Source organism: Bicyclus anynana, chromosome 20 (genome assembly GCF_947172395.1).
Source record: "Bicyclus anynana chromosome 20, ilBicAnyn1.1, whole genome shotgun sequence".
NCBI lineage: Eukaryota > Metazoa > Arthropoda > Insecta > Lepidoptera > Nymphalidae > Bicyclus > Bicyclus anynana.
This window is the reverse complement of record NC_069102.1, coordinates 1,381,762-1,397,051: the sequence shown is the minus strand read 5'-3', so window position 1 is coordinate 1,397,051 and position 15,290 is coordinate 1,381,762. Positions and strand designations below refer to the sequence as shown.

The following is a 15,290-nucleotide window of genomic DNA, read 5'->3' as shown; positions in this document are numbered from 1 at the left end:
ATAATTAATGAACGTACTGTAACCAATGATCTTGGTGGCGCTGGTATAATCTGTGGAACAATCATGAACTGTGTGAACGCATCTCTCATCTCTTGAAGCGTCGGCTGGCAAAGGTCTCTGGTCCTCAGTATACAATTAGATTGACTGACGTATGTAGCGACACTCGCCGTCACAAGTGTTGCTAACAAACCAATTGACGTCCACATGGCGTCGTTATCAACGTGACCTGTAATATAAAATAAGAATATATTACCGCAGCGCTCCCTAGTAAGTTACTACCGTACTTTTTAACCTTCATCCAGAGACTCATCTCATATGCTTCCTCTTGAAAGAGCTCAAAGGCTGGTTCTAAAAGTAGCTACATGTAGGCCTTTTGATTACCCTACTCGTGATCTATATAGCCATTGTCAAGTCCTAACAGTTAGGCAATTGTTTATATTACTTAATACTCTTACATGCAAAGTGAGGATGAATTTTTCATCGTCTATTCCATGGTGTGGGGTATGGTTATCGTTACTATAGGGGATTAAAGTGCTAACTTGATCTACGGAACCCTACTCTGCGCGTGGCCGGACACGCACTTGGCCGATTTTTTTAATTAATTATAAAAACAGGTTGAATGTTTTTATATGTCTTGTGTGTTTCATTTCATACTCTTATACCAGTGGTTCATATTAATAAAATTTTGAAATATTCTGTGAGATGTCCCTTAAAGTATTATAAATTTTTCACGTTAGCACGCTTACAGAAAATATACTATTTTCCGGAATCAGCGAAAAAACGCGTTAAAAACGAAAATAACTAAATATATTCTTAATAAAATAAATAAATAAGCAACAGAAAATTCTTCAATTCTTTAAAAATTTTTAAGAATTTTTTGTCTAAAAGAACTGTCATCATGTTGTCTATATAACTTTCAAATTATTGTAAACCAAATGCTCATTTTCTTGGAAATCGTTAGACTAAAGATAGATAGATACTCGATAGATATAGATGGACAAGATCGGATACCCTAGACGCTATTGCATCTGTTGAAAACTAATGTTCCTAGAGTTTTAAAATGAAAGATATTTTTGTTAGATTTCAGAGTCAAAAATACACTATAAGTACCTATTATATAATATACTATCTTACTTCAACAGTACATAGTACACAGACCCGAAATATAGTACAATACATTATATTGCAGATAGATAATTAATTAAAAATGGCGTAAGTACAATAATTAAACTTTTTATTAAGCTAATACTATTCGATTACGGTGATAAAAATAATTTTACGAGGAATTTTAACTTTAATTTTTAAATTTAAACTTTTCAACCAATTTTAAGAAAAGAGAAGTTATAAACTGTTATGACAGACATGTTTATTATTATATTTAGATAATTATGATCAATTTTATAATAGTTTTATTACCTGTATATGACGTTAAATAATGTTTAACTGTATATTGTAGAACGAATAAGATTGATTATAACAAAGAGAACTATTATTGAGCTTATATATACTGTAAAATGTAGGATAAGAACTTGTTATGAAAATCAAACCTAATCAAAAAAGCTATTAAGAAACCCTAATAATATAAATTACCTGTTTTATCTTTAGCATTAATTTTATTATTAAACCTATGAAATCTACAAATGCAGGTAAAATTATTTTGAATTATCTAAAATGTTAAAAGTGCTAATAAATTCTAACAGATAAGAACATTAGGTCATAGTCTTTATTTAATTAAAAATAATTATTTTACAAAAATAATTAGACTGTCTAACTGTTGACACTTTACAAACAAAAAAGGTATGCCATCAGAAAGAAAACTAGTAAAAAAACAAGTCTTGCAAGTCAGTTCTCCAACTGTAAAAAGTTGTGAGATCCATGATCTAGTTGGTTAATTTATTCAGCACCTATTTAAGGGACCTTGTCTCAAGTTATTACACAATCAGCTAATCATATAAATAATTTGTCGTCCACATTAAAATCATCACACGATAAAAACATGAACGATTTATATAAAAAAAAACTGCAAACTGGAATGGTAAAAATAAAAAATCTTGAATTGCATTATTTTTAATATTTTTTTAGTAGTACACATACCAATATACAAATGCAACTAGATAAATGAAGGACTCTCCATACAATCTTTCTACTCTTATTTCACACCCTATGATTTTATTTACGCGATAAAAATATCTTAAAATCTTCTTCGTACTAGTGTCTGAAATCGTACCAAGTTTCATTTCGTTCGAATTTACAGTCTCAATAGCTCATTGGAAAAGCTATATGATCAAAATATTATAGCTTCATCACCACATGACAACTGACAGTAAACGGCAAAAGGATATCAATGCGCCACTTAAGTATGTGTTGCATTTTTTGGAGAGAATCTAAAAACAAAGATTAGTGCATGGCGGTAATAGGTACTCATCCGGACAAACTATGGCATCAAAAAGTCTAATGCGGGCTACAGCTTTGAAGTTTTAACTGTACAGATAAAATCGTCCATGTGTAAAAGCTGTACAATGTTTTTCTGGTGAAATTTCACTTATATCATTACCATTCAGTTAAAAAAGAGGGCTGTAGCCAGCTCAAGGCAGCCAACACAACTAGAGGTTAACCGCGCGGCTAGCCGATAATAAGCAGCTTGCGATTGTACGCTCTTAACCGCCAATAAGTTTCATATTAAACTGGTAAAGCGGCTAGTCGTGCGGATAACCCGTAGTGCGATATGGCGTTAATTTGATTAAATAGAACCGATTTAGAACATTATGTGCAATAATCAAAACATCATCAATTTAAACTACAGATGTCATATTAACAAAAAATAAAATAAAAATATCAATTAAAATGATGTTCGTCTCTAATTAATTCACGTGTTTTACAGGTAATTGTTTTAAATGTTTAATTTAACCGATAAAACACAATATATAGTGTTGATTTTATAATTACAGCATTTCGCATTAGTTTATGGTGGTTTTTTTTTTAGTGAAAACCAGTTTACAACAAGTGCTTGGTTACGTGGAAATACATATTTAAGTAATAATTTAAATGAAAAGTGTCATATTGGTGAATGGTGTGCTTCACTACGGAAGTTAACTCTGTAAGTAACTTTGATACTGATAATTAAAAAAAACATTATTTTTTTATTTCCAATTATCATCATCATCATCATCATCATCATCATCATCATCATCATCATATCAGCCGACGTCTACTGCAGGACATAGGCCTTTAGTAGGGACTTCCAAACATCACGATTCTGAGCTGCCTCTATCCAGCGAATCTTTGCGACTCGCTTGATATCGTCAGTCTCCCTGGTGGGGGGTCCACCAACACTGCGCTTTCTAGTGCGGGGTCGCCATTACAGCACCTTGAGACCCCAACGTCAATCGGCTAATGGAAATGGGTACGACAAATTATTAATAGTCTAGCGGGTTCAAACCTATGACCTTTTGGCGTGAGTCTGGCCATTTTATCGTTGAGCTATCGAGGTTATGAATTAAATTTATATTATTTTAGCGAGAATTGTTGACTTCTTATATGAGTTCTTGCTTCAATATTGAAAATATAGTATGGCGTATAGTTTAGCCGAGCAGATGCGACGCGGTTTCACCCGCATAGTTCCCGTTCCCGTGAGAATACGAGAATAAAATGTACACTGTTACTCGGTCATCATGTGGCATTCTAATGAAGAAAGAATTTTCGAAAATCGGTCGAGTAGTTTTTGAGTAAAGTCGTAACAAACAAAGAAACGAAAAATGAAATTACCACTATATTGATGGCCTTCACCAACAGTGGCGTGCACTTCAAAAATGCACTGCTTACCCAATATGATTCAATACAAACTAATGTTAGACCACGGAATACATAGTTGGACAAGGAATTTTCCAATTTTTACTTACAGTGCACACCCTTTTAAAAACTTTATGCACGCCACTGATCACCAATACTCTGAAAGTTAGCGCCTAAGCTCTGAGGTGGATACCTTTTTTGTTCATGATTTTATTTAATTCTTAATTTTGACAATAAATGTTTATCTGTATCAGAAACAAAAAAATATTAATTTACTTTATTAGTTATCTGGCTGTTTTTGGTGCATTTGTCAAAAAAAACAAACGTACGTACGTACGTACTGTACTGTATATTATATTGTAATCTATATTATACTGTAAATTATTTGTTAATATAATAATGTAATATTAACAAATAATTTACCTTGTTAAGGCAAAAGTTGTCAAATATTACATCATATGTATTAGGCAGTATGTCAGTCCTAGTCCAGTCAAGTTATGTCTTGCTTTAGGCTTGCTTTTAAGTCGAAGGCGACCTTACTTTTGATAGAGTCCATCGAGAATTAATACTTTAATTTAAAACACTCTTTTACAACCTCCTTTACTTGTGCACTTGTGTTTAAGTATATTTATATTTATCTACTTTATGCAATAAAACTCTAAAATTCAGTAAAACACTGGAAATACGAGTAAAATGAGAGCTACATGTGAGTACGATTTTCCCGCCAAAATCTTTGTCCAAGATTATTCATTTTTGTGTATTCTGTCAGTTATTTTCTTGGCTCTTTAACAAACGAAAAATATTCTTTTTTTTTGTTCCAGAATTTTAGATAACAGCATATAACATGGCGAAGGGCACAAAATTGAACCTGTATTCGATATTCGCATGTACCGCAACTATATTGGCAGCGTCATGGGTGTTGGCTGAGGTAGAGAATTGCGAAATGGACGAAATAGAGGACGAAGCTTTAAGAGTTGAAGTAGCATTTGCACAAGCCGGACTCATCGATAACTGCCTGCCTGTAGCACCAGAAGCTATATTAGGTGTAAGTTAAGCCAGCCATACACTATCAAGTTTATCGTAAACTTTGCACCGCGCTTAGGGATGTGAAAGATTCTACTTTATTGTATTTAACTTGACTGCAATATCATGCATGTTGTGTGACGATACAGTCTATGGAAGGGGACTTAGATAGATATTCTTTATTTGCACACCACAAAGATAAATAAAAGTGAAATAAAAACATATTAAGAAGAGATCAGCATACAAAAGGTGGCCTTACCGCTAAGTAGCGATTTCTTCCAGGCGACCTTCGGTTTAGGAAAACTTAAGGACATCAGCAGGTGGCGTAAAACAAAAATAACCATAGAAGAAGAGAATGTGCTAACATTACTTTAGTAGGAATCGGTAGAAAAGATCTTAAACGTCTCAGTGACTTACTCGGAAGAGTTTATAAAAAAAATCAGAAATTCATTTATTTCAAGTAGGCTTAGTTTACAAGCACTTTTGAAACGTCAAGGTTGATTATTTGTAAAGACTCTTACCACTAAGGAGGTTCGGAAGGTAGGTTCTGCTGAGAAGAGTCGGGGAGAAACTCAACAGTTGGTTTTTAAAAAAAATCCTACATTATAATTTACAGATTGCATTTCAATTTCTTATGGAACGGGTTACGGCGCACTACCCGGGTCCAATGAAACACTGACTTAACTGAACTGAATATTTATTAATTGCACACATAAACAGAACAGAAAAATCTATCTAACATGGTTTGTACTGTATAAAGTCAAATAAACAAACGTTAGCGCGAGTTACACTATTTATACCGCCATCTGTCGAGAACTGTTGAAACTACGCGAACACTTATAGTTATACTTGAAGATGGAATTTACCTGTGTGAAGATGGAAGCTGATCCAATGGTCTCTGAGCATCTTTATATTTAAAACACTTATCAACTGTGTAGCAACGTCGACTAATTAATTAATGTTTAGCACATTGTTTAAACTTATGCATTGGCAGGTCCACAACAGTATTAGGGATCTTGTTATAGAAAAGTACAGCCAACCCTAGGAAAGATTTGTATACTGCTATTTAATCTACATAAACCTCTGAGAGTCATGTTATCTACTGCATATGACATCTGCCTTCGATTTAGAGGGCGTACACTTCCAACTTTTCAGTTATGTGCATTTTAAGAAAATTAATATCCATACGGTGAAGGAAAACCTTTTGAGAATTTTCTCAATTCTCTTCGTGTGTGAAGTCTGCCAATCCGCATTTGGCCAGCGTGGTGGACTATTAGCCTAACCCCTCTAAAGTCGAACATAGGTTGAATGGAACCCTAAAAATAGATTTATGTTACGCGCTACGTTGATTGTACTAACTAGAAATTTTATACTTCTCTTTATTGTTCAGGTGAAATTCCCTACCGTTCAAGCCGATCTGGGGAACTGCTTGTATCCATGCAGTACCATACTCACACCTCTCTTAGAATTAGAAGGCGATCCAGAAACTAACCTCACGGTCGCTATAATGGGTAAGTATTTTAACTCCTTGCTAATTACCTTAGTGTTAAATATAGGGTAAGACGGCCTTCGTGGCGCAGTGGTAAGCGCGGTGGATTTACAAGACGAAGGTCCTGCGTTCGATCCCCGGCTGGGCCGATTGAGGGCTGGTCAGAAGTGGGAGGCAAGGAGGCCGTGGCTAGTTATCACCCTACCGACAAAGACGTACCGCCAAGCGAATTAGCGTTCCGATACGATGTCGTGCAGAAACCGGAATGAGTGTGGATTTCATCCTACTCCTAACAAGTTAGCCCACTTTTATCTTAGATTGCATCATCACTTACCATCAGGTGAGATTGTAGTCAAGGGCTAACTTGTAGAGAATAAAAAAAACGGCCTACATTGCGCTTGGCCTGACACGCACTTGGCCGATTTTTTTTACAATTGATTATTAAAAAGCCAATTTACCGTGATTACTGATTAGCTTCTTTGTAGACAGGGATATGCCTTCCGCTGCTACGCCGATCCTGTCAAACTATCTAATGTACCTATGTCTCAACGTCAATGGATCTAGCTTAAGCACGTTTGACAGCAGCCTGTGCGTCGCTCCGTGGATCAATGCCAACCCAACACCCGGCTCTGGGAAGCACCGAATTATGGCAATTGCATTCCCACAATCCAGTTTTATCGACTCGAGCAGCTTGTACCCGTAAGTAATTATACAAGAAACGAAAACTATACTAGTATCTCTGCCAGCCCTAGCCAAGTGGCATGTCGATTCTCTTTCTACGATCCCTAACGCTTCGAAAACTAGAAAAATGTATGGGCATGACATTTGCTATCGACAGGTCACGTGATCAAAATCTGTCATTCCCATACATTTTTCTAGTTTTCGAAGCGTTAGCGATCGTAGAAAGAGAATCGACGATAAGCTCGCTCCCATCCTAAAATGCATCGTCACTTAACATCAGGTGAGATTTTCAGTCAAAAGATGACTTGTCATTTAGTAAAAATGTACTAGGTATAGTCTGGCAAGTTTGTTGATAACACTCCCATGATATGTGTGCGACGGGGGGAAAGACTGCGCGGGTGTGAAATCGTACGTGCGGGGAAGTGAGGTGCGTCAGTTGTGGGTTTTTTATTCATCGCTACACGCCCCCCGGCCCCGACCGTCGGGAGTGTTACAAACGAAGTTGCCAAGCTATAATTTCAACGGATTTCAAAAAAATAGGAGGTTTTTTTTCTGTTGCAGAGTACTAATTTGTTACTTATGTGACTAATTAAAAATTTAACCTAAAACTATAAGGTAACTTAGTTTCACTAACTATTACTTTATAGTTAGTAAAGTTTATATCACTTAGTTTAGTTCGTAGTTTGTTGTTGACTGCTTCCGTAACGCAGTGGTAGGATGGATGGAGGAATGCGCGGAGGATTTACAAGACGGAGGTCCTGGATTCGATCCCTGGCTGGGCCGATTGAGATTTTCGTAACTAGCCCAAGTCTGGCTGATGGGAGGTATCTGCCGTGGTTAGTTACCACGCTACCGGCAAAGACCGTTCCGTTACGATGTCGTGTAGAAACCGAAAAGGGGTGTGGATCATCCTCCTCCTAACAAGTTAGTCCGCTTCCTAGGTGATCTTAGGTGAAATTGTAGTCGAGGGCCAAATTGTAAAAAATAAAAAAAAATCTTCAATTGCGAACCACGTGATAATAATGAATCAGTAAGACTTCGTACATTTTTTTATTTTAAATTGATTTTAGACATTATTATATATTATTAATTTTTTTTTTTTTACTTATTGTAAATGAATTGTTATTTTTTTAAATTAAATCTCCGAGAGGTGATAGTTTGATCCTCGACCGCTGGACTAAATTTCTTTTCCCGACTAGTTGGAAAAATCGAAAATCTTCAATTGAAAAAAGCTGATCTTCGAAGACTAACTATAATTTTTATCTTACTTCAGATTTAGCATTGACCGATATCGGTTCAACATGTCAGCGCTGATAGCTAACTACTCGCTGGGAGCTCCTGTGGCTGGGAACTTCTGGAGGACCTCCATCCCCAAGGATTACGGGAAGTACTGTGGCATAGAGACCACTGAATGCTGCGCGAAGACTGGCAACCAATATTACTAAATGTATCACAATGATTGTTAAATAAATCACTGTAATGCCTTGAATTTTTTTTTATTTTCGATTTTTTCCTTGGAATTTTTAATTATTGCCTCGTCAGTCTCATAGCCTTAGCCTAGTCCTTAGGTTATGTAGCTTCGGATCACGAGGTTATAGTTACGAATCCTGGGAAATCTTTTTAGTAATAAATCTCAGCCCGGAGTTGGAAATTTGGTAGTGATGCACCTCCGTGCCTCGGAGGGCTTTCTAAGTCTTTGGAAATGAGGAGATTCGAGAGACAAAAGTCTCGAACAGTGCGTGTTCCCAGTGATGACCTATGGTTCCGAGACTTGGTCGCTAACTATGGGCCTCATAAGAAGGCTCAGAGTCACAGCGGGCGATGGAACGAGCTATGTTAGGAGTATCTCTGTGTGATCGAATCAGAAATGAGGATATTCGCAGAAGAACCAAAGTTACTGACATAGCTCAGCGAGTTGCGAAGCTAAGTGGCAATGAGCAGGTCACATAATTCGAAGAGCCGGTAGATGTTGGGGTTCAAAGGTGTTGGATTGGTAATTCTGTTGGTCTCCTCGGTGGCCCGAGGATTTCAAGCTGGTTGCAGGGAGCCGCTGGATGCTGGCGGGTTGAGACCGTTGTGCTTGGATGTCCATGCAAGAGACCTATGTCCAGCAGTGGATCTCTATTGCCTGATGTGCTGTAACTTATAAAAGGTTCACGTGTAGGTATAAGTTATTACCTTGTTACGTGTCGTCAGTTTTAACTGTGCAGTTTTACCGTTTTATGTTATCGAAATTTCAAACAAAATCATTACACATCAATCTTTATCGTCCGTTCACCTAAACCTGCAGGTGTGTAGCATGGGTTACTGAGAGTAATTTGGGAGTAACCAGGTCTGACTGGAGGGAGTCTTCGGCCGTGGCTAGTCACCACCCTACCTACAAAGTCGTACCGCCAAGTGATGTAGCGTTCCGGTACGATGTCGTGTAGAAACCGAAAGGGGTGTGGATTTTCATTCTCCTCCTAACAAGTCAGCCAGCTTGCTTTCGTCTTAGAATTTTTTTTTAAGAATACTTGCCATAGGTATCTTTTTAAATATGACCAATATTCCCATTTCCCTCTAATTAGTCGAGAAAAACTGTGTTAGGAGTGGGTATCTACGACAATAGTCCAACGGGGCGGGGATCGAACCACCACCCCTCGGTGATGAGTCCCCCCTATTGAGGCTATTTAAGACCATTTCAAAAAAAGTGTCTACTCGCCTATTGGTATTGAGCATTCCAAGCTTTTAGATTTATCGAATTTAACGTGAAAAAGTACACGAATTCTTTGTTATTCTTTTCTTCTTCTTTATCTCTATTATTCTTGCTCTCATATTCTTGGTAGTAATGACAGTTACTTTGACAAAGAATAATGAAGAATATAAATAATGCTCGTCATGATATAAATTAATTGCATTGCATGTATTGCACGAACATGAACGTTTATTTGATAAGGTTTAATTATAATCTATTGATTTTTAAATTATCTGCAACATGTTTTGTTAATTTAACCGGTTTTTGAGACAGGTTACGTGGAATAACATATTTAAGTGTTGAGTTATAAGTAAAGAGTCATATACGTAAGTGGTGCGTTTCAGTATAGTAGCTAACTGTGTAAGTAAAATCTTCTCTTTTATTTTTTATCTTTGCTGTAAATTAATGAGAGATATTTTATTTATGTTGAAATTAAAAAAACGAAAACCATACTAGTCACTAATACTCATATTATACTGACGAGAGATTTGTATTTTTGTATGTAACGAATAAATTGAAATACTACTGGACCGATTTGAAAAAAAAAATCTTTTAATATTGAAAAGTTATCAGCGAGTAATCATTTTAAATTAGATCCAAATAGGTATATTTCTTGTTAGCTAACAACGTCTATAGTTGGCAAAATTGACAGCCAAATGTTTAAAAAATTCCTCTTTAGGGTTAGGGTAGGGTTAGATATTATGAGGGAATAAATTTACTGAATTTGATGACATACCTATGGATTGAATGGATTTGATTTGTACATTGAAATAAAAATAAACAAGTAAAAAAGTAGTTATTTTCATTAAACTCACATACTGCAAAAAATAGTCGTCCATCTAATTATTTGTCGAATAATAAGACTGGCTCATTTTTTGGGCAAAGAATCAGCTTTCTTGTCCAGCGCGGAAATGCAACCAGTATTCTTGCCACCATTCCACGTGGGCATGATTTGTATAGTTATTAGGATAAGTTAGCTTAAGTTCCTTATTGTATTCTTTCTCGATAAAATTATAAATCTAAAAATCACTAAAAATCACGCTTGATACCCACATTATGGCTTGGCATGGTATTTCAAATAGACTGTCCGCCATCTTGGACGTCCGCCATATTGGATTTAAGTCACGTGACTATTTTTTTTATTTGATATCTATATTATGGGGTGGATTTCAAACAGCCAGTCCGCCATCTTGTGGTGTCCGCTATATCGGATTTGTAATGACGTCTCATAGCTAGTCATATATTGCCATCAGAACTCAGAGCGTGTGCAAAATTTCATCCTAATCGAAGACCGGGAAGTGCTGTAAGAATAGTCACTTCGTTTAAGTTTTATAATATTATAAAAATTTCCACTTTGTTTATTGCTTCTAGTCAGCAGTGCAATAAAATGAATTTATATGCAATATTTGCATTTATCACTACAATATTGGCAGCATCTTGGGTGTTGGCAGACAAAGGAATTTGCGACCCAGAGGAAATAGAAAACGAAGCTTCAGAAGTAGTTGTAGCGTTTGAACAAGCTGGTTCAAACTTGCCTGCAGCGCCATCAGAATTTTTGGGTGTAAGTAAAATTTATATTTATATAGTAAGTATCTTTAAAAAAACCTGCGAAGTGCGTGTCGGCTGAAGCGCATTATAGGGTTCCAAATTAAAATGAGCACTGGGCAATGGGATATTTATGGGATAAACGAGAAAAAAATCATCCTCACTTTACTTGTGGGGAAGGAACCCCCAAAAGTTTTTTTAGTCCCTATAAACACTTGCCATAGATATATAATTTTTACAGACTCTGAGTTAACTTAATAACTACTTTTATCTTTTAAATTAACAACAGAATTAGTATGTAATATTCGAGTGTTTTAAGTTGCTCGACTATAACTCTTTTCATTGCTTCCTTGCTGTTTTAGTTTTCCTTGTAATTTCATTATATACCCTACTTTCGTAAATAGGCACAATATTTTCTAAATTTTAATTTATTTTTTATTTATTATTTTTTTTCTAATTCATCTCATAAAGTGGGGTATCCAACGATACCCCACCCTTATATTACCCACGCAATTTTCTTGAAATTGATTTCTACCAACTTTCTACTAAAAAGAAAAAAAATGTTTTTGTAATATTAATGTTATTCAGGTAAAATTCCTAGCCGCAGAGCCCAAACTGGGAGAGTGTTTGTCTCCAGAGAGATTCATATTCTCTCCTACAGCTTTTGTCTACGATGCCGACCCAAAAATCAACTATACGGTTGTTTTTGTCAGTGAGTATTATTTTAATTTGTCGTTCAACATATCTAAGAGTTAATATAACTATACTTAATTGACGGAGTGCTTGCAATAGTCAGACATAATTTATTAATTTATAAGTGCAGAAAGTTCGTCAGGCTATGCGCCTACAATAGATAAGTACAGTAGGCAATTATGGAGTTAGGACTGTGGTCCTATGTGAGCTATATGTACCTCGTCCTCCTCAAGAAACAATTGAAAATGTTGTTGCAATTCCTCTATGATTCACACCCTCAGACCAATTATAGAAGGACCTGTATCGCACTCATAGTCACAAACAAAATTGTCTGTCATTTTCTGAAGAAAACTAGCTTAGATTTGGTATATATCTTATATTAAACTAGAAGTTTTTGCCCGTTTTTTAAACAATTCAATTACACAAAAAGATATTTTTAAGGAGCTCTTTAACCGACGAACACGATTACAACTATTTAACATCGATTCTATAGAGACAGTTTTTATAATCGTTGATCATATACTTTGACAGAAAAGTAACGTCTAGCGAGGCAGGTCCTATACAATAATTGGTCTGAGATTCAGACCAGAGTTTCGTACTTTAAGCAAACAATAAAAAACGACCTTTTTTTTGCAATAATTTAAAAATTGCACGTGAAAATTGCATACGATATGACACTCTTATTTTAGCCAAAGAACCTGAATAATGCAATATATCCAAACAAATAAAGGTAGGTTTTATAAAAATAAACGTATTTTTTTTCCACTTATTCCGTAAATATTTTCTTGAAGCGTACTATATTTTTTATAGCTGAATCCTCCTCAAAGCATGTTGGCAACCCTAGCATGCACGCACGCGCGATTTCATAAATTGCATTTTACTCGATACGTCCTCGGACGAATTACCAGGCGTAGGTAGGGTAGAGTCTCAAAAGATCGCAATAATTTACTGTTCCCACAGGCGTATATAGCGGGTGGGCCCGGTCCACCCGGCCCACCCTAGAATGTTCCAGTGCCCCACTCTAGAATTCTGGGATATCGATTTAAAATTCAATGATGGACGCAGAAATACAAAATATATAAAGAAAAATCAATAGAATCAGTCGACCCGTATCAGAGGCCAGCGTCCACAAACATTGTAAACCACATTTTTTTATAATGAGTGTCAACTCTGTTCAGTGGTATGACAGGGGCTGGCCTTAAGGTGGGCCTGGGCCCACCCTAGAAAATAATCCTAGATCCACCTGTCTTCAGAGGATCCTCGAGTACTTCGGTCACATTGCCAGGAGAGAAGGAGATAGCCTAGAGAAACTTGTTATCACTGGCAAAGTGGAAGGAAAGAGACCTCGGGGACGTAGCCCGATGCGTTGGTCAGATCAAATCCGCACCACTCTCGATACAAAAGTACACGAAGCTCTACAAGTCTCGAAAAGCCGAGCCGCATGGCGTGACATCGTGCGGGAAAAAGTCGTGAATGTGTGATAGGGGTCACGACCCTCAGTAATGAGGAACACGATGACGACGCGGAGAGAAAGAGACGCCAATGACTGTTTCAGTGCCTTCCGCTGTCGCGCCGGTTCTGTCCGATGTCCTCATATCCCTGTGTATGAACGTCGATGGTGCGACGTTGAGTGTATACGCCGGCAACCGGGTCGTTGCTCCATGGATCTTCGTCAACCCCGCACCAGGTTCTGCGCAGTGGGTGTACGGACTTTTGTACAAACAACGCCGTTCTATCAACCTGTTTGACAGCACCCTGATCGAGTGAGTTGTTTTTGGAGTTCATCATCATCATTATTAACCCATATTTAGCTCACTGCTTAGCTTGAGTCTCTTAGAACGAGGGGGATTAGGCCAATAGCGGATTGGCAGAGTTCCTGCAAACAAGAGAATTTTCTTAATTCGCTTCTTAATTCTCTTGAGGAAACCTGCAAACAAGAGAATTTTCTTGATTCTCTTGTTTGCAGGTTTCCTCACGATGTTTTTCTTTGCTATCATCATTAACAATCCATAATCAGTTCACTGTTGTTGTTTTTGACGGCCTAATGGTGCAGTGGTTCGTGTGTTCGATCCCCGGCTGAGCTGATTGAGGTTTTCTTAATTGGTCAAGGTCTGGCTGGTGGGAGGCTTCGGCCGTGGCTAGTTACCACCCTACCGACAAAGACGTACTGCTAAGCGATTTAGCGTTCAGGTACGATGTTGTGTAGAAACCGAAAGGGGTATGGATTTTCATCCTCCTCTTAACAAGTTAGCCCGCTTATATCTTAGATTGCATCGCCACTTACCATCAGGTGAGATTGCAGTCAAGGAGAAGTCACTTGTAAAGAATAAAAAAAAAGCATGAGTCGCCTCTCAGCATGAGAAGGGTTAGACTAGAAGTCCACCACACGCGGAGAAATAAGAAAATTCTCAGGTATGAAACATCCACTATCAAAAAAAAGACGACCTCCTCACGATGTTGTTTGTTCACCGTCTGAGACACCTGATATTTAATTTCTTAAAAAGAACTTAACTGAAAAGTAAGAGGTTTACTTTGGATTAACACATACTTTTTATCCCGAATAATGATATGGTTTCCCGAGATTTGCGAAAACTGATGATTTTGATGATATGAATGTTTGATACTCTTTCACGCCTCAACTACTGAACCGAATTAGTTTAAATTTGGTTTAAGATATATTATACCACATTTCTAACCTGGATTAACACATAGACTACTTTTCATCTCGGAAAAATTCATGGTTTCCGAGGGATTTGTGAAAAACTAAATTCCACGCGTACGAAGTCGCGGGCGTCCGCTAATAATAATAATAATAATAATTAATGCCAAATTTCAGCCAAATCGCTGTAGTAGTAGCGGCGTTAAAGAGTAACAAACATCCAAACATCCATACAAACTTTCGCGTTTATAACATTAGTAGGATTATAATATTAGTAGGATAGACGTTTTTGTTACCCTCATAACTTTTTTTCAAAATTTAATTCTAAAGTGATCTATCTGTCTTATTACAGTTTAAGTATTCGTCGAGTGAATTTCAACTTGGCCGAACTAGTTGCCAAGTACTCGTTGGGTGATCCAGTGGCCGGCATCGTCTGGAAGACCGCCGTACCCAAGAACTATGGGAAAAATTGCGGTGTGGAGCTAGGCTGCGTGAAGAATAGCGCATGTAAATACTATTAAATTTATCAAAATGTCTGACAAATAAATTATTTAAAGACTTGGATATTTATTTTTGGATTAATTCTAAGGTACTAAAATCAATCTGTCCAACTTTTTAATGCCTCAATAACTGAACGGCAAAAGGGCTAAACTGCGAGAACTATGGGTTGGAACCCC

At 36.9% G+C, this 15,290-nt stretch overlaps 2 protein-coding genes across 2 annotated transcripts; both read left to right on the top strand.

Annotated features, from left to right (window-relative positions):
• The first annotated feature begins 4,617 nt into the window (after positions 1–4,617).
• On the top strand, positions 4,618–8,459 carry LOC112052683 (26 kDa secreted antigen-like). The gene is made up of 4 exons (XM_024091861.2): positions 4,618–4,834; positions 6,203–6,323; positions 6,787–7,000; positions 8,256–8,459. Exons 1-4 carry the CDS (start codon positions 4,634–4,636, stop codon positions 8,425–8,427), a joined length of 708 nt encoding a protein of 235 aa, XP_023947629.2. The 5' UTR covers positions 4,618–4,633; the 3' UTR covers positions 8,428–8,459.
• Positions 8,460–10,006: 1,547 nt separating this feature from the next.
• On the top strand, positions 10,007–15,179 carry LOC112052685 (uncharacterized). The gene is made up of 5 exons (XM_024091862.2): positions 10,007–10,076; positions 11,088–11,277; positions 11,850–11,973; positions 13,510–13,717; positions 14,966–15,179. Exons 2-5 carry the CDS (start codon positions 11,104–11,106, stop codon positions 15,132–15,134), a joined length of 675 nt encoding a protein of 224 aa, XP_023947630.2. The 5' UTR covers positions 10,007–10,076; positions 11,088–11,103; the 3' UTR covers positions 15,135–15,179.
• The last annotated feature ends 111 nt before the right edge of the window (positions 15,180–15,290 follow it).

Bases quoted from the DNA above. Each gene is read 5' to 3' on its own strand.
- LOC112052683 (XM_024091861.2), top strand. From the start codon at position 4,634: ATGGCGAAGGGCACAAAATTGAACCTGTATTCGATATTCGCATGTACC. The intron at 6,324-6,786 runs GTAAGTATTTTA...GCTTCTTTGTAG, and splicing joins CCTCACGGTCGCTATAATGG to ACAGGGATATGCCTTCCGCT. The intron at 7,001-8,255 runs GTAAGTAATTAT...ATCTTACTTCAG, and splicing joins GACTCGAGCAGCTTGTACCC to ATTTAGCATTGACCGATATC.
- LOC112052685 (XM_024091862.2), top strand. From the start codon at position 11,104: ATGAATTTATATGCAATATTTGCATTTATCACTACAATATTGGCAGCA. The intron at 11,974-13,509 runs GTGAGTATTATT...TGACTGTTTCAG, and splicing joins CTATACGGTTGTTTTTGTCA to TGCCTTCCGCTGTCGCGCCG. The intron at 13,718-14,965 runs GTGAGTTGTTTT...GTCTTATTACAG, and splicing joins TTTGACAGCACCCTGATCGA to TTTAAGTATTCGTCGAGTGA.